We start from the raw sequence: 18,311 nt of genomic DNA, 5'->3' as shown, positions 1-18,311 counted from the left end.
TTGAAGTGGTCTCTCTTTCGGGAAGCCAAACCCACAATTTTCAACCCCTTATTGATAAGTCAAATGGTCAGTTCCATGTTCCACAGACCATTTGTACAATAAATCATAATGATGTAAAATGGGTCATTTTACATTCCCACCACAAATTAATTTGTAAATATGGCTACATGACGACTATTCACAGGATTTTTTATTTTATATATACAGATATGTGTTAGTAATTCCTAATGACCACCTTTTACACATCACAATAATACAAGGAGATTTGCGGAACTTTTTCAGTTTCTTTTCAAATTTTACTTTGCTGTCTGCCACACATTTAAATGATCAAAATTTTTACTTGCAACATTTAGCAACCCTTTCTGTGCTAAAGAAACCTTTATGTGGAGTAATTAGTGTCATTTATTTCCCTTCTGGTACTGTAATTATGTACCTCACTGTTCCTTTTGACTGCAGTGGATTATTTAGAACAAACTTCATGACGGAATAAATATACTGCAAATCACTGGTCAAAATGCCTAACTCTTTAAACAGATATCTACAAGATGATTGTGAGTGAACAACACACATTTTTACAGCATGTTTGTGAGCAATGAATACTTTCTTTCTTAAAGACGAGTTATCCGAGAATATTATTTCATATGACAAGAAGAATGGTGGAAAGACCGAGTAAAGTGGCGAAGTACCATTGATACCCCAACCTGACCAGATGTTGGATAGAGAGTAAACGATGATGATGATGATGATGACATTACTGAATGAAAAGATACATAATATGCGAGCTTACTGGTTCGTCTCACCCCAAGATTTGCAAAGCTTCAAAATGTAAGTACAGCTGAACTAAGCTGTTTCAGGAGACCAAAAAAATTCCCCCCCCCCCCCCCCCAGTTTAAATTCTTGTCAATATGGACATCAACACATTGTGAAGTTTCCACCACATTTATTATTTCCTCAAAATGTATTACACACCTCACAGGTGTAGTACTTCTAGAAGTGCAGAAAAGTATATGTCGAGTCTCTTTGAAATTGTGAGTGAGAACATTTGCAGAAAGCCTGTGGATGGAATCGGACGCTTCCGTTGACTCTTGTATATGTACGCTTGGACTGATTAGAATATTAGTGTGATCCACAAAAAGAACTAATTCTGCTTATTGTACATTAGATAGAAGATTGTTTGCATACACGGCAAACAATAGTTAACCACAGACTGGGCCTTGGGATATGTGATTTCTCCCCAGTCAGAATATTCTGCCATGATTACAATGGCTGTTTTACTAAATACAACTGTTTGTGTTCTTTTGGTCAGACATGGAGTTGGATGGATACAGAAAACAAACTACTCCCAACTTTACAATTGAAAACAAAGTGCATCCTCAATTTAATCCCTTTTAATATCCCAGAAATAAAAACCAAATTTTAGTGTTTACAACCGATTTCATGTCAATATTCTCCGCACACTGTTTCCTCAGCTGGCAAATGTGTAGTTATCTTGCTTTCTGCAATCCTCCAGAGTGCTGAATTAAGAATATGCCCTACATGGAAATGAAGTAGGCCTATGACATTGCAACAAACCCACACCTGCAGCAATGAAAATACACATTATAGTTGTGAACAAGTATAATCAACACCCTCTCCAGAAGTGTAGTTCTCAAAAGACGCGTGTTGTTATGGTAGTAACTAATTTGTCTTAATGCTACACGTATGTGTTCTCAATCAATGGTCCCAGCCGCTACTAAACAAAAGCACGGGTTTGCGTTCGCATAGCTACTATTACTCGATTTAGCAATCTCCTGCTTATGAAGCACACCTTGGATATTAGCTAATAAATAAAACAAGGTACATGTCAATCGTTTTTATAAACCGCATTGCAGCACCCACAATTACCAATAACGACAACAAAAATCATTATGTACACACTTTATGTGTGGTATATTACCATGAGCCAACTAACAAAGTAACTTTAAAAAGGGCTACTGCACAATCCCAGAATTTCATTAATCACTTTGTAACTGCAACTTCCAATACAGCACACAGCAATTATGTACTCAGAATTAGACACGTCTTCGAATCTAATCTCCTGTTGCTTGATACAGAGTACTTGAATTTAGGAAAACGTGACGCTCGGTGACTTTTATCTGATTGTTACACCATAGTAATTAAAATACATCACTAACCTCTTCTCTTGTCGCCCTCCTTCGCTCCGGTGGAGTGATCATTTCCCGTGTAATACCTCTTATCCTTTTCGAAGAACAGTTCTTCCACTTTGTTTTCATTGTCGTAGTGAACTTTCGAGGTTTGCTCAAAGCGAATTTTTCTCTCCAACAACACGTTCGACGCTTTATTATTTTCAGGCATTGCACATGCAATAACATCACGTCAGCCGACAAAACAATAAACTGGCCCACCGGCAGAGTGCAGTATTTGAAAATATGACAGGTGCACCAACCCAGCTGACTATAAACATGGCGGCATCTAAAGACAGAGTGGGGAGTAACAGGTGTAAAATACTAATAATCGGCGCAGGTATGGCGGGATTGTCAGCGGCACATCATTTAGTAAAAAATGGCGTAACTGACTTCAAGATACTGGAAGCTAGGAGAAGAATCGGTGGCAGAATTGTTTCTATTCCAACCGGTAAGTTCCTTTAACCTGTCAACAATGTAAATACGCGCATAAATGAAACTGATAAGAAAAGTAACACATTGCTAAATGCTGTATTCAGATTTGGAGTAGTCTGTTAACGCTACAGAGGGCAGTTGATTCTGATTTTTCATTATAGACCATCATAGGGTGGAATTAGGGGCCAACTGGATCCATGGAGTACTTGGGAATCCCATGTACGAACTAGCCATGACAAATGGTCTTATAGACATAGTCCATGTCCCTAAACCGCACAGAGTTGTAGCTGCTACAGAAGATGGTAAACTTATACCATTCCAGTTACTACAGGTAAAGTGAAAGTTTCTGAATTTCATTGTGTTACTAGACACTTTGATCAGAGAACAGTTGCCACTGAATATTTAACTAATGTGTAATTTTGTGTTGCAGGAGATTTATGAGGCCTACGTATGTTTTCTTCGACGTTGTGAGGAATATTTCCTGTGCCACTATTTGCCTCCAGCTGGTATTCACAGTGTAGGAGAACACATTAATCTAGAAGCTGCATTGTACTTAGACCACTGTCAAAATCCAGAAGAACGTCAGATACGTCAGTTAATATTTGATTGTTTGTTAAAACGCGAAACTTGTATTACTGGTTGTCATTCCATGGATGAAATAGATCTGCTAGAACTGGGCAGCTACACTGAACTTCAAGGAGGAAACATTGTGCTACCTTCTGGTTACAGCAGCATCCTGGAACCCATAGCAAAAGTCATACCACCCCAAAATATTGTTACAGGTAAACCTGTGGCAACAGTGCGATGGAGTTGCAGTAACGAAATGCAGTTATCTAATATGACAAGCCCTGGAGGTGACTCGGGTATTGACATTCTTGCAAATGGAGATCCAGGAAATGATTCTGATGACTCTGATAGGACTGTCACTGATGATTTCCCAAAATGTGTAGAACATTCAAGCAGGGAAGGAAGCTGTGAAGCAGCAGATAAAAAAAGTAGCACAAAATCTCAGTGCAGTGCTGAGAGTGGTGAAAGTTCTGGCACAGGTGTTCAACAGTCAACAGTGAATTCTGCTTCAGGACAGTGTAGTCAACAGGATGACAGTGAAAATTCAGATTCTTGTGTTTTACCTCCAAGTGTAGAAATTGTGTGTGATGATGGTGACACTTATTATGCTGATCATGTTATATGCACATTACCACTTGGAGTTTTGAAAGATAGGGCATCTACAATGTTCTGCCCTCCATTGCCTCAATATAAGACTGAATCAGTCAACAGGCTTCTTTTTGGCACAGTTGACAAAATATTTCTGGAATATGATCGCCCATTTCTCAACCCAGACATATCAGAACTTATGCTTCTTTGGAAAAGTGATGCAGCAGAGAATGGAAATGAAGACTCATGTGAGTTGATTATCTTTTTGATGTGCCTTTGTTTTCGCTCGCAATTCAGCTTTTTTTATTTTAGTATAGTATTGTCATTTGTTAGGCCTCTATTCTTAACATTAATAGGCCTATAAAAATATAAATAGTAGTTTGTTTGTTTTGAGTGCAGTTTTGTGATTCTCTCTATCTCTCTCTCTTTGTTTGTTTCGAATTCAGTTTTGTGATTCTGTCTCTTTCTCTTTTTCTCTTCCTCTTCCCTCAAATTCTGACATTGATGCATCCAAAAAATAAATTATTAACCTCTCTCTTTGCAATCAGTTGCAAGAGTTGAGTAATACACACCAGATCTCCAGCATTCAGTAAGCTACACATGCATCCTGGATCATACCAAATGACAAGCACTTCCAGGTTAGCACTGATTGGATTCTGGTTTAAGAAAACCAGATTCACCAGGCTTCAGTGACAGCTAAAATTGCCATATTTGACCACCAAAAACATAAAGGCAATAAAATGCAGAAAAATGACTACAAATACACTGTAGAAAGTGGCACAACACATCAAAGTGGTCAACCATGAAGTGCTTCAAGTGGACTTATAATAGCAAGAACTATGGTTTAAATCCCTGTCTGAATATTCTGATTTAGGTTTCCTGTGGCTTTCCTTATCAGTTAGGCCTAAGGTGAGTGCTAAGGTTTATGCTTCTCAGTCAATCTTCATCTTACCAGATCGTGCTGTGTCACTAATGACCTAGTCATTGATCTGCTGTTAAATCGTGATCATCTTTTTTTTCCATTAGTGGGAAAAAGAGCACCATAAAACTTGTTACCATTGTACATATAGAAAGCATTTTATGGGATAGCAGCAACTCTGACATTGGCTGAACATCTCAGAATCCTACTACAGTGTAGGATTCAAAATGACTTAGAGTAATCAGGTCCGAACAGTACTCAGTTGGACAACACCCTCAAGTTAGCAAAGTAATTGTAACATACTGGTACTTGTGGGTTTACAAATGAGCAATTTAAAGGAAGAATAAAAGGCTCATGGCTTGACTGCCATTATGATTTTATGAAAAAGTTCAGTTGCGAAAGCAAAAGCTAGGGACGTTTGTTTGATTTTCAACTCATTTTCCAACCAAGGTGGCACACTGGTAAATCCCTGGATTCACATTCTGCAGAGTGGCAGCTCATCTCCCCATACACATTCAGATTTTCTGTGCTTTCCCTACACCACTTAACCAAATGCTGAGATAGTTTCTTTGAAAGGACACAGCTGATTTCCATTCCAATCGCACCACAGTCTGAGCTTGGCCACCCTCTCTAATGAATTAGTCATTGATCGGATGTTAAATCCTAATCTTTCATACTTCATTCAACACATCTGTTCATGCAAAGTTCATTAAAATAAGTTTTATTCACTTAAAACTCTGCTTCAACAAACCAGTCCATTTAATGTGTTTTAATAACAGTGTTTCAGATGGAACTTTCAGGCATTAGGTTAAGTACCAGACTATATGTCTAAAGGTCTTAGCATTTTTTATTTGTTTGGCCTTTATCTCATCATTCACCACTGGCAGTGTTTGTCAGTGTGAAAAATGCTGAGTTGCATTGTGGTTCCAATACCACATTAAACTGTAGGTCCCCCTGTAACTGGTATGGTGTGTGGGCTCAAAGGTAAGATGAACCCAACAAGGTATCACCTCCAGCAGGACAGTGCCGAGTAAAGCACAGCATTGAAACCAGCCTTTGAAGTGATGTGCCACAGAAACGAATGAAAGTGATCCTGAAATGAATTTCTGCTGTGCTGTCAACAATGTAGGAAAAGACAGATTACTACTTTCCATAAAGAAGACATGTCAAGTTGCAGACAGGCACAATAAAAAGACACTCACATGTAGCTTTCGGCCACAGCCTTTGTCGTCAGTAAAAGTTCGCGCGCGCGCGTACACACACACACACACACACACACACACACACACACACACACACACACACACACACACACAAAGAGACAGGGAGAGAAAGAGAGAGCAAGCACACCTCACGTGCACACGACTGACAACTCCAGCATCTTGAGCCAGAAGGGGAAGGGACAGTAGTGTACTGGTGGGGAGAGAGACAAACACTGTGTGCTGGAGTGTGCAGGGACTAGACTGCCAACAGGTGCAGCGTCAGGAGGTTGTGGAGCAGGGAGGTGGGGGAAAAAAAGGAGCAAATAAGAAGAGGAGTGGGAAAGATGGGCAGATGCATCTGCAGGGGGCTGCAAATAAACAGGATGAGAGATGAGAATGGGGTGGAGTTGATTGGACAGAGAGAGTGGAAACTCTTGGGTGGAGGGTATGGCGACAGTATGTTGCTGTAGGATGATGCTGGGATAATTACAGAAGCAGAGAGTGTGCTGTAAAAATAACTCCCATCTGCATAGTTCAGAAAAGTTGGTAGTGTAGGGAAGAATCCATATGGCTTGGGTAGTGAAGCAGCCTTTGAAATCAAGCTTATTATGTTCAGCTGCATGGTGTGCCACAGTGTGGTCTACTTTACTCTTGGTCAAAGTTTGGCAGTGGCCGTTTATCACCCCCCCCCCCCCCCGCCAGACGTAGTCTGCAAATGGATCTCCCATGCCATTTCCCCTCACACCCCCAATCCTCCCACCACCCCGCAAGAACCAGCCACAAAGCAGTGTCCCCGTCATCACCCATTACCAACCCAGACTGGAACAACTGGGCTTTGATTACCTATCATTGTGCCCCAAAATGAGGGACATCCTACCTGAGATACTTCCCACTCCTCCTAAAATGGTGTTCTGTTGCCCATCCAATCTCCATAACATTTCTAGTCTGTCCCTGCGCAATCCACCACACAGTGTTCATCTCTCTCCCCACCCGTACGCTACTATCCCTTCCCCTCCCTCTCCAGCTGCTTGCGTCCCACATGATGTTGCATTCTGTCCCAAAATGCTGGACTTGGCAGTCGTGTGCATGAGGTATGTGTGTGTGTGTGTGTGTGTGTGTGTGTGTGTGTGTGTGTGTGTGTGTGTGACTTTTACTGATGAAGCTACATGTGAGTATCCTTTAATTGCACCTGTCTGCAGCTTGACGTGTCATCTTTACAGTAAGTAGCAATCTGTCTTTTTCCTACATTGTTGATAGTCCTACCTGGCATTTCCATTGTTTTGTTTCTGCAGTACTGTGTCAATTGTGGTGGGAGCTATGCCATCTGGCTTTTAGATTGCCCTGCCTACTTGTAAGAAAAGCAGACTCAGGAAATTAAAGTGACTTAAGTATATTTGTTCTAACAAAGCAAAAAAGGCCCACCAGCCTTTCATCTTTTCAAAATCATCCACCGCTACCATAAAGAATTTAGTGTAAAAAGTTATTGCATTGGCCCCTAGAGATATGGGTGGTAAGAGTGTGTAAGTCTGCACTTGTAAAAGTGCACCAGCTGTAAAGTAGTTCACCTCATCTGAGCAGCTAATGAAGCTTGCTTCTATCGGGAGTGCACAGCAAGCCATGTCTGCCCAAGAGCCTGGTAAAGTCAAACATAGCTTATAGTTCTCTCTGTGTGAAATTATATGAATCAGTGCATAGCTAACTGGCAATCTTTTAATATCAAAGCTGGATGAATCTTATTATAAATGTGGTCTAGAATATAAATCTACATCCCTGCTCTCCAATCCACAATGAAGTGCATGGTACAGGGTATGTTCTATTGTACCTGTTATTATGGTTTCTTCATAATCCATTCATGTATGGAGTGTAGGAAGAATGGTTGTTTGTATGCCTCTGTGTGCACTATAATTATTCTAATCTTATCCTCACAATCCCTATGAGAGATATGTGGGGATTGTTGTATGTTCCTAGGGTCATACTTTAAAGCGGTTTCCTGAAACTTTGTTAGTAGACTTTCTTGGGATATTACATGTATCTTCAAGAGTCTGCCAGTTCAATTTTTTCAGCATCACTGCTACAGGTCAAACAAACCTGTGACCATTCATGCTGCCCTTTTCTCTATACATTCAATATCCCCTCTCAGGCCTATTTGATACGGGTACCACACACTTGAGCAATCTCTAGAATGGGTCACACAAGTGATTTGTAAGCTATCTCCTTTGTAGACTGATTGCCATTTCCCAGTATTCTACCTGTAAACTGAAACCTACCACCTGCTTTATCCACAACAGGGCCTGTGTGACTCATTCCATTTCATATCCTTACAAAGTGCTGAAGCCAGGTTTATGTATGAGTTGCCTGATTCCAAATGTGACTAATTGATATTATAGTTGTAGGATACTATATTGTTGTTGTTGTTGTTGTTGTTGTTGTTGTTATGTGAAGTGCACAATTTTACATTTGTGAAAATTTAAAGCAAGTTGCCAATCTTTGCATCACTTTGAAATCTTATCAAGATCCAACCGAATATTTATGAACCTTCTTTCAGACAGTGCTTAGAGATAACTTCATCATCTACAAACAGTCTGAGGTTACTATTAATACTATCTTCGAGTTCATTAATATACAACATAAACAGCAAGGGTCCCAACACACTTCGCTGGGGCATGCCCAAAGTTATTTCTACATCTGACAATTACTTTCCAATATTAACTTGCTGTGTCCTCCCTACCAAAAAGTCCTTAATTCAGTCACAAATTTCACTTGATACCCCGTATCATCTAACCTTTGACAATAAGCATAGGTGTGATACTGACTCAAATGCTTCTTGGAAACCAAGAAATACTGCATCTACCTAACTACCTTGATCCAAAGCTTTCCATATGTCATGTGCGCAAAGTGCGAATTGGGTTTGACATGATTGATGTTTTTGGAATCCATGCTTGTTGACATAGAGGAGATCATTCTGTTCAAGATAACTCATTATGTTTGAATTCAGAATGTGTTGTAAGATCCTACAACAAATCAGTGTCAAAGATATTGGTTGGTAGCTTGTGGATCACTTCTACTACCACTCTTATAGGTGGGTGTTACCTGTGCTTTTTCCGACTGTTGGGTGTGGCTTTGTGTTCAAGGTAACTACAATAGATTATAGTTAGAAGAGTTGCTAACTCAGCTGCAGAGTCAATGCCAATGCGGCAAATTCAATCCACATTGCCCCTGATCCCTCTACCCCTAAGTTCCAAGGTCACCTTCCACACCCAGCCATTGCACAAGAGCCAGGGACTTCTCATTCACTATCTGGCAGCAACTCCTCATAATTTATCAGACTTACAAGTTACTTCCATCCAAAAATCACCACATACCTAGCTGTTGTCTTTCGTATTATAGAATTAGTTTTCATGAACCTCCTGAAAGCAACCTGCAGCTCATGGTTTTGTGATTAGTGTTCCAGACTTTCTATCATGGGGCCCCAGGTTCGATTCCCAACCAGTTTGGGGACTTTCTCCACTCTGAACTTAATGCATGTTGTCTTCATTCTCAGATCACCATCATCAGTGCACAATTGGCTGCAGGACGTCAAATAAAAAGTCTTGCACCAGGCAGCCAAACTCCCCAGAAGTGGACTCCCAGCAAAGAATGCCACACTCGTATTTCATTTTTGTTCCTGCATGCAACAAAGACATTTGAGCCAAACAGAGTATGGTCTAGTGGTTCTTGATGTCAGGGAAATATCAAATCTTGAGCCATGCCTTGGTAACTGAAGGCAGCCAGAATTATATTAGATATTTTGAAGTACTTTTGGACAGATTTTTAATTTAATATTTTATTAATGTGAAGTTCACAGGTTTCCAGCTGAATGAGTATGTCAAAATAGCACATTTCAAACTTGAGAGCTTTATATTAGTTCATCTTGCCGAGAAAGAGAATGAGTTTAATATTCTCTACTTTCATTGAATACCACGGTTATGTGACAATATTTGTGCAAGCAATTTAACATGGAGATTCTGTTGCCTGCTATGTAGTTTTCCCCTGTAGTGTTTTCAACATGCAAATGAATTTACAGTGTTGAAAGAAGAGACATATGCAGTCTTGTAGGTCTTATCTGCTGGGGTAAATGAGACATACTCTTGCTGTCAAATTCTTCAGCAACTTCAACTCTCCAAGTGTCCTTCAGTCTTCTTAGAGTAGATAAACAAGTGTAAAACACCTGTTATTCCCCTGTCCACCTACAAAGCATGGGAAAAGAGGTTCCTTTCCATTAGATACCTTAGTACGTAAGAACTCAAGGAAATGATATGGCAGGGAAGGGGTGGGGGGCTGGAACCAAGGAAGTGTGTGCAGGAAATACTGTGACATGTTTTTATTGTCTTCTAACATGCTGCCGTCTCATTATCAAAATTCAGTGTCTTGTGCTGATGGAAAGTAGAGCACCTAGGAATGACAGAATAAGCCATATAGAGTGAAGTCAACTTTTTGACCAAGACTACCTCATATTTTATGATACTGAACAGGTAAACTCCTTCTAACATGTCTATGAGTAAGAAACAGTGTAATGGCACATGATTTCCTTCTCCAGTGAGTAGATCCTCCAGTAAGTGGTACTTTTGTTATATGGAAATCAGTTCAGTACATTTCAAATGCTTGTATTTTTCATGTGGACAAGAAGACAGCTGATCTGCCCCTTATTTTAGTTGATTAAGTAAAGTATGTGGCGTTTCTATTGTGATTGGCAGTGGGAGCTGTATTTTTGCCATGAGTTCTTGTGTGTTTCTTTCTTGAAAGTACAGTGTAATAGTGTTTCCCAGTAAGATAGAAACACAATAGAACTACTCGTGCTAAGATAGAAACACAATAGAACTCGTGCTAAAAATACAGCTTCCCTGTGTCAAATCAAAAGAGACGTTTAAGGCAACTAGCTTAGCTCCTGCCAGTTATCTCGTGTAGACTGTATGACCTGTGCCGATTTTTTTTTTTTTTTTTTTTTTTTTTTTCAAATTACAACACTTTCTAAATTTTTCACCTTAATTAAGGTCACAGTAACAAATTATTCCCAAATGTACTTCTGTCCTAAAAGTGATCTGGCAGCTGGAGTTGGAGATTAGTGGTAATCCTGTCTTTTGAGTTTTTGTGGTGATATTTCCGTAGAAACTCTCATCCCCTAACACACATTTCTTTATTTATAACAAATTTGTTAAATCCCAGTTCACACATTTAGTCGTAAAAATGTTTTAATGTAATATTTTCTTAAAAACCCATTAGGGGTTGAATTAAAAAAATTGAAACACTGATTTTTTGTAGATATAGCTTTGAAAATGCTTTCATGATCAAATATTTCCATAAAAACTTTCGTCTCCTATTTTACCCTGCTAGGGGTTGAATGTCCAAAACCAGTGAAACATGTAACTTCTTTATATCTGACAGAAACTAAATACTATTTTTCACAGTTCTCGCTCCAAAATTGCCTTTATAGCAATATATTTTCCAAATAAACCCTTCTGAAATGATGCCTACAGTATGTGATTAACACCTCCAAATTCATTCGCTGCAGTTTTTCCAAAGTTGATATTTTGCTTTTTTATCTCATTTGGGCTACCTGTGGACCACGTGTTTGTATTTTTAGTGTGCTGCTATCAACTGGCACTTCTGGTGTTCCTGATGAATTTTGGTAACTATATCCTTGTTTGTACCTTGAGCATTTCTGTTACCTCATTTTCTTCCTGAACTCTGTCTTGTGTTTGCTGGACCATTTCCTGGTCTCATTGTGGTTAATTTCTTTAAAGGATGTAGGAAAGGTCCGGTTTCAGTAGCTAAATTGCAGTCATCCCTGTTAGTTATTATGTCTCCTGATATGAAGTTCTGCAATATCTTTCTCTATTTGCTTGATCCACAGGGATACAGTGGCTTTGCCCTTGTAGGCTACATTGAAGATCTTCCAGCACAGCCTGTGAGTCTCTATTCTGTGTGGCCATGGATAGTAAGCCATCTTTCTTTGAGGGCATCGTTCAGGTTTTCTTGGTGTTGGTAGGGTGCACAATTAGGTTTGTACTATTGCCTCTCATCTGATAGGGCCCATGGTCCCTCTATCTTTCACAGGAATTTTCTTTCTTCTGTTTGAGGACACTTATTGGGATCTTCTTGGATGTGGATGGGCATTCTGCTGCATCTGACTATGGTGTTATAGTGTCTCAGTTTGATATTCATTAATAAATGTTTCAAAGGAACATTTTTCTGTGAGCATATTGTGTCCTATCTAATTTGATTTTCATTTGTTTGAGAGCTGTTGTTTCACAGAGATCCATTCTCTAAATTTGTTAACATTTTTGGCTCACTTGATATGCTTGGTAGTACTGACTGTCATTGTTGTAGGGGCATCTTTATTACAATATTTTAAAATTCTGGGTGAAATACAAACAGCAGAAGGCCAAGGCTGGCCTTAATGCTGGTACGATATAGCAGAGTGTGTATATGTGACCCTGTCGTCTCTGAGGAATAACTCAATGTCCATAAGCTGAGCTATTGCTTTCCAGTTCTCTTTTATGTGGCTATATGCTACTCAACTGTATGGCAAGTGAGTACCAGTCGACCACAATATTATTGCTCGTGGCCATGTATGGCCAATATTGGAAACACACCATGATGTTACAGTAAGCAAATACAGTGGTGACTAAGGAAAATGCATCACATCGTGAATGATTTGAAGGCACTTGTGCACATACTATCAGGTATATTGTTGTGTCCTCATGAAATGCCACTATAAAAATTCACAGTAAGCCGAACGAAGCAACCTCACTCTCCCGTGTAATAATATTGTGGGTGTCTAATACGTTTATTTCATCTACATTGGTGCTGTTATTGTTGTGGTCTTCAGTCTCACTACTGGTATGATGCAGCTAGTCCTTTGTGCGCAAGCTTCTACATCACTGCTTAACTCCTGCAACCTACATCCACTTGAGCCTGCTTACTGTACTTAAACCATGGTCTCCCTCTACAATTTTTACCCCCCACCCATACTTATATGTCCATTACCGAACTGATGACTCCTTGATGCCTTAAGATGTGTTCTGTCAGCTGATCCCTTCTTTTAGTCATGTTGTGCCATAAATTTCTTTTCTCCCCAATTTGATTAAGTATCCCTTCATTAGCTATTCAGTCCACACATCTTATTGTCATTATTCTTCTGTAGCACCATTCTCAAGAGATTCTATTCTCTACTTATCAGAACTGTTTATTGTCCAGGTTTAGTTTTTGTGCAATGCTACACTCCATACATATACCTTTAGACAAGACTTATTAACCCTTAAACTTTTATTCTGTGGTAACAAATCTCTGTTTTCAAACATTTTTCCTGCTATGTTGCCAGTCTGCATCTTCTAACCTCTCTAATTTGGCCATCATCAGTTATTTTGCCGCCCTTTTAGTGTTATATTTCCTAACCTAATTTTATCTGCATCACCAGATTTAATTCAACCACATTCTGTTATCCTTGTTTTACTTATATTGGTTTTCATCTTACAACCTCTTTTCAAGACACTATGCCTTCCATTCGACTGGTCTTTGAGGTGTCCCTGAGAAAATTAGAATATTACTGGCAAACCTCAATGTTTTTGTTTCTCCATGAAATTTAATCCCCTTACCAAATTTCGCCCTGGTTTCCTTTACTGCTTGCAGTGTACAGATTAAATAACATCAGGAAGAGGTAACAAACCTATTACACTCCCTTCTCAATTACTGTGGTTTTTTTTTTTACTTTGACTTTTATAACTGCAGCCTGGTCCCGTGCAAGTTGGAGATAGCTTATCACTCTCTGTAATTTATGCTGGCTACTGTCATAATTTCAAAGAGTGTAAAATAATGATATTACTTATGCCTCCAGAGAGTGTAAATTGAAACACCAGTTCTTGGAAGTCAGCTACAGATGTGCACTTTTTTCAAAGGCACCAATTCCTTTGAGCATATACTAACAGTATGCAGTTCACAATGTCTTTCCAATAGACAGCTAAAAGTAAATCATTTATTGTGCTACAACTGCAAAATCCCCAGTGTCATGACTGAAAGCTGAATATTGATCTAAATGTCTGAAAGGAAGGATAGTAGATGGTGAAACCAAAGGTTATTGCATTTGTCCGACCCTACTGCAGGATCTACTAGACCTCTGATCCCATCTTAGCAGAAAAATAAAGAGATAAATGAGGATGGTTGCGTAATGGGTTTCTTGTCTAGAATTATATATAGTGGCATAAGAACAAAAGTTGAAAAATGCTGAACGATGACTAGTGTATTATCTGAAAGTACGTGAGATGTAATTCTGAACTTACATATAGTAAGGTAGGGAGAACAAAGAAAACCTGTAATATATGAAAGACATTTGTGGGTTAGAGGAAGCCTTCTGTAATTCTAGCTGGAAAAAAAGTCGAGGAGAATAGAAGTGAGATGCAGATTATCAACACTTTCCGGTAATGGGAGACTTTCACATTGGATGGAGTTTAAGATGAATTAAACACTCAGTTCCAAAACTGTGTTTCATTTACTGTTTGTTTTTATGATGCTAGTCAAGTAGCATAAGCTAAAACTGTCATGCCAAAACATACACACAGAGCAGAACAGAAAGTACATCCAAGTGGAGCATCTCTACCATATGCTTTGTTGACTCTGTGGCGATCGTGGCTGCAGATTTCTTGACCTGTGGTATCATGTGAGGATTTGTAGAACTCCCCTTGACACATCAGGGGTGCATTACACAAAGGAAGCAGCTCTCAGGTAGCAGAGTACTTGTGCACGTGAGGGTTTTTTAGGCTGGATGGTAGTTTGAGGTGCTCTGATGAACACCCATCAGTCAACACGCAGGAAGGGAAGTCAGACTGCATTCAGAGTAATGACACTTCAACTGTCAATATTTTAGCAGTAAACCACCAAAGTACTTGAGGTAAAGTTCCCGAATTTATTGATCTCCAGGAAAGTTCTTGTGCTCAAATTATGCTTGTGACTGAGAGCTGACTGAAGCTCTAAGTGAAAGCTCTGAGATATTTAGCAAGTCGTGGAACATTTATCGGAAATACAAAAAAATGAAATGGGCGTATGGCATCGTTGGCCAGGAGGCCCCATCCGAGGGAGTTTGGCCACCAAGTGCAAGTCTTATTTCAGTCAACACCACATTGGGTGACTTGTGCACCGATGATGAGGATGAGATGATGAGGACAACACAACACCCAGTCCTCAAGCGGAGAAAATCTCCTACCTGGTCGGGAATCGAACCCGAGCCCACTTGCATGGGAGGCGAGCACATTACCAGCCAGCTAAGCAGGTGGATATCGGAAAGATAGAGTAGAGGCCATAGGAGGGGGAGTGGTCATTCAGTTGACAAAAAATTTTGTCTGTTGAGGTTAAAGTTGAGTGTGACAGTGAAGATCTGGTCGTGTATAACAGGTGAAGGTGAAACCAAGTTAATTGTTGGATGTTTTTACCAGCCACCCAATTGTGCTGTGATGGTTTTAGAGTCATTCAAAGAATATTTATGGTCAGTAGCGCATAAATACCCAGATCTTGCATTTCTATTTGGAGTTGACTTGAACAGTATAGACTGGAGTGTTTATGGATTCACTGGAGGGGTACAGACAGACCATCATGTAAGGTACTTTTGAACACGTTTTCTGAAAATTGTTTTCAGTAGCTAGTTTGTCAGCCCAAACACAAAGGAAATATCTTAGACCTTGTAGCTACAAGTTGGCTGGACCCCATCTACAACGTCAGTATAGAAACAGAGATTAGCAGTCATCTTGTTGTTATAGCAACAATGGCTATGAAAGTTAATAAATCAATCAAAAAGTCTAGGAGAGTCTTTTGGCCGGGGCGGGCTGGGGGGGGGGGGGGGGAACCAACCAGATAAGCAGTTGTTAGGGTCTCACTCAGATAAGGAAATGACATCACTTAGTTCCAGTGAGATGGACGTAAAGGAATTACGAGCAAAGTTTAAGCAGATTGTAAGTCATGGTCTGGAGAGCTTTGTGCCTAGTAAGTGGAAAAGACCCACCATGGTTTAATAATGAATTTCAAAGAAGCTGAGAAACCAGAGGCTGTTGCACTCTTGGTTCAAAAGAGAATGTGCAAATAATGAGAAGCAAAGGTTAGTAGTGATTCGTGCTTCTGTGAAAAGATCAACATGCAAAGCATACAACTACTACACCATCACATCTTAGCACAAGATCTGGCAGAGAACCCGAGAAAAATTCTGATTCTGTGTAAAATTGCTAAGTGAGTCTAAGGCTTCCATTTAGTCCTTTGTTGACCAGTCTGGTGTGGCAGTTGTAGATAACAAAATGAAAGCCTAAGTTTTAAATTTCGCTTTCAGGAAATCATTCACACTGGTAAAGCCTACTAACATACCATCATTTGACCATCGGACAGCCACCCATATGGATGACATCATAATAATAAGCATTCCTGGCATAGAGAAACAACTGAAGATTCAAAAGCAGATAAATCACCATGTCCAGATGGAATCCCAATTAGGTTTTACAAAGTGTACTCTACGGCACTGCCCCCTGACCTGACTTACATTTATCATGAATCTCTCGCCCAGTACAAAGTGTCAGGAGACTGGAAGAAGCACAGGTGACTCCAGTATATAAGGAAGGTAAAAGAAAGGATCAGCAAAATTACAAACCAATATCCATAACTTCGGTTTGCTGCAGAACCCTTTATCATATTGTCAGTTCAGATGTAAGAAACTGTCTTGAGACTGAGAAGCTTATGCCTGCAAATCAGCATGGTTTTAGAAAGCATCACTTGTGCGTATCTCAACTTGCCCTTTTCTCACATGATATATCATGAACTATATGGCTGAAGGGCAACAGGCAAATTCCATATTTCTAGATTTCTGGAAAGCATTTGATACAGTGCTCCATTGTAAGCTATTAATGAAGGTACAAGCATATGGAATAAGTTCACAGATATGTGAGTGGTGTAATGACCTCTTAAGTAATGGAACACAGAATGTTGTCCTCAATGGAGAATGTTTATCAGAGACAAGGGTATCGCCACAAGTGCCCCAGGGAAGTGTGATAGGCCGCTGTTGTTCTGTATATACATTAATGATTTGGCAGACGGGGTGGGCAGCACTCTGCAGTTGTTTGCCGATAGTGGTGTGGTGTACGGTAAGGTGCCAAAGTTGAGTGACTGTAGGAAGATACAAGGTGAGTTAGACAAAATTTCTGGTTGGTGTGATGATTGGCAGAAAATGTAAGTTAATGTGGATAAGTAGGAAGAACAAATCCGTAATGTTCAGTTAGTATTATAATGTCCTGCTTGACATAGTCAAGTTGTTTAAATATCTGTGCATAAGGGTACTGGGAGAATTTTAGGAAAGAGTGGTTCACCTTTAAAGGAGACCACATATAGGATGTTGGTCCAACCTATTCTTGACTACTGCTCAAGTGTTTGGTATCTGTAACAGGTCAGATTGAATGAAGACATCGAAACAATTCAGAGGCGTGGTCCTAGATTTGTTACCAGTAGGTTCAAACAACATTTAAGTGTTACAGAGATGCTTCGGGAACTCAAATAGAAATCGCTGGGGAAGGCAATGTTCTTTTCGAGGAACACTATTGAGAAAATTTAGAGAACAGGCATTTGAAGTTGACTGCTACCAACATACATTGTTTAAGGACACAAAGATAAGACTCAAGAAATCTTGCAGCTATTTAGTAATCGCGAAAGCGTTATGGAGATGATAGATAAACTCCAGTGGAAGACTCTGCAGGAGAGCCACTCAGTAGCTCGGTACGGACTTTTGTTAAAGTTTCGAGAACATACCTTCACCGAGGAGTCAAGCAGTATATTGCTCCCTCCTACGTATATCTCGCGAAGAGACCATGAGGATAAAATCAGAGAGATTAGAGCCCACACAGAAGCATACCAACAATCCTTCTTTCCACGAACAATACGAGACTGGAATAGAAGGGAGAACTGATAGAGGTACTCAGGGTACCCTCCGCCACACACCGTCAGGTGGCTTGCGGAGTATGGATCTAGATGTAGATGTAGTGAGAATGAATTTCCTTGCTATCGCCTGAATTGGGAGGATTATTGCTTGTTTGGTTCAATTAATTAATAGAATATGAAGCAATTGGTATAAAGAATGCTTTTTTCCGAACTTTATTTTATGGAAAGTGTGCTATCAAGACATTGCTTTTGTTCAATTACTTTATTTATGACTGAACGTTTCTAAAACTGAAGACACGCGGCCGTGCTCTGCACTGCAGTCGAGCTCTGGCAACGTCGTTCTCTGTTCATTGGCTGACTGTCTTTTGTGACGCCAGATGTGTAGAACGAACCAAAACTCGGCCACTGTCGTAAATGATGCGCACTTTAGTAATGGTACAGGGTACCCTCCACCATGCCCCATACGACAGCTTGCAAAGT

General features: G+C 39.9%; 2 protein-coding genes across 5 annotated transcripts in view; one reads left to right on the top strand and one right to left on the bottom strand.

Annotated features, from left to right (window-relative positions):
- LOC126248196 (protein TAPT1 homolog) overlaps positions 1–2,402 on the bottom strand; it is a 137,931-nt gene extending 135,529 nt beyond the window's left edge. Inside the window, exon 1 of one of the 2 annotated variants that reach the window (XM_049948996.1) lies at positions 2,175–2,402. In XM_049948996.1, coding sequence (XP_049804953.1) covers positions 2,175–2,355 — 181 coding nt within the window. In that variant the 5' untranslated portion in view covers positions 2,356–2,402. Of the gene's footprint in view, positions 1–1,936; positions 2,070–2,174 lie in introns of those variants that run through there. The other variant, XM_049949005.1, reaches the window with a different exon arrangement.
- LOC126248211 (spermine oxidase) overlaps positions 2,194–18,311 on the top strand; it is a 68,937-nt gene continuing 52,819 nt past the window's right edge. For all 3 annotated transcript variants that reach the window (XR_007545429.1, XM_049949033.1, XM_049949044.1), the window contains exons 1-3: positions 2,194–2,634; positions 2,780–2,949; positions 3,049–4,021. Coding sequence is in view for 2 of the 3 variants with exons in the window: in XM_049949033.1 (XP_049804990.1) it covers positions 2,430–2,634; positions 2,780–2,949; positions 3,049–4,021 (1,348 nt within the window). In the remaining variant the exon portion in view is untranslated. The remainder of the gene's footprint in view (positions 2,635–2,779; positions 2,950–3,048; positions 4,022–18,311) is intronic.

Source organism: Schistocerca nitens, chromosome 1 (genome assembly GCF_023898315.1).
Source record: "Schistocerca nitens isolate TAMUIC-IGC-003100 chromosome 1, iqSchNite1.1, whole genome shotgun sequence".
Taxonomy (NCBI): domain Eukaryota; kingdom Metazoa; phylum Arthropoda; class Insecta; order Orthoptera; family Acrididae; genus Schistocerca; species Schistocerca nitens.
The sequence above is the reverse complement of the archived record's forward strand: the minus strand, read 5'-3'. Positions and strand labels throughout refer to the sequence as shown.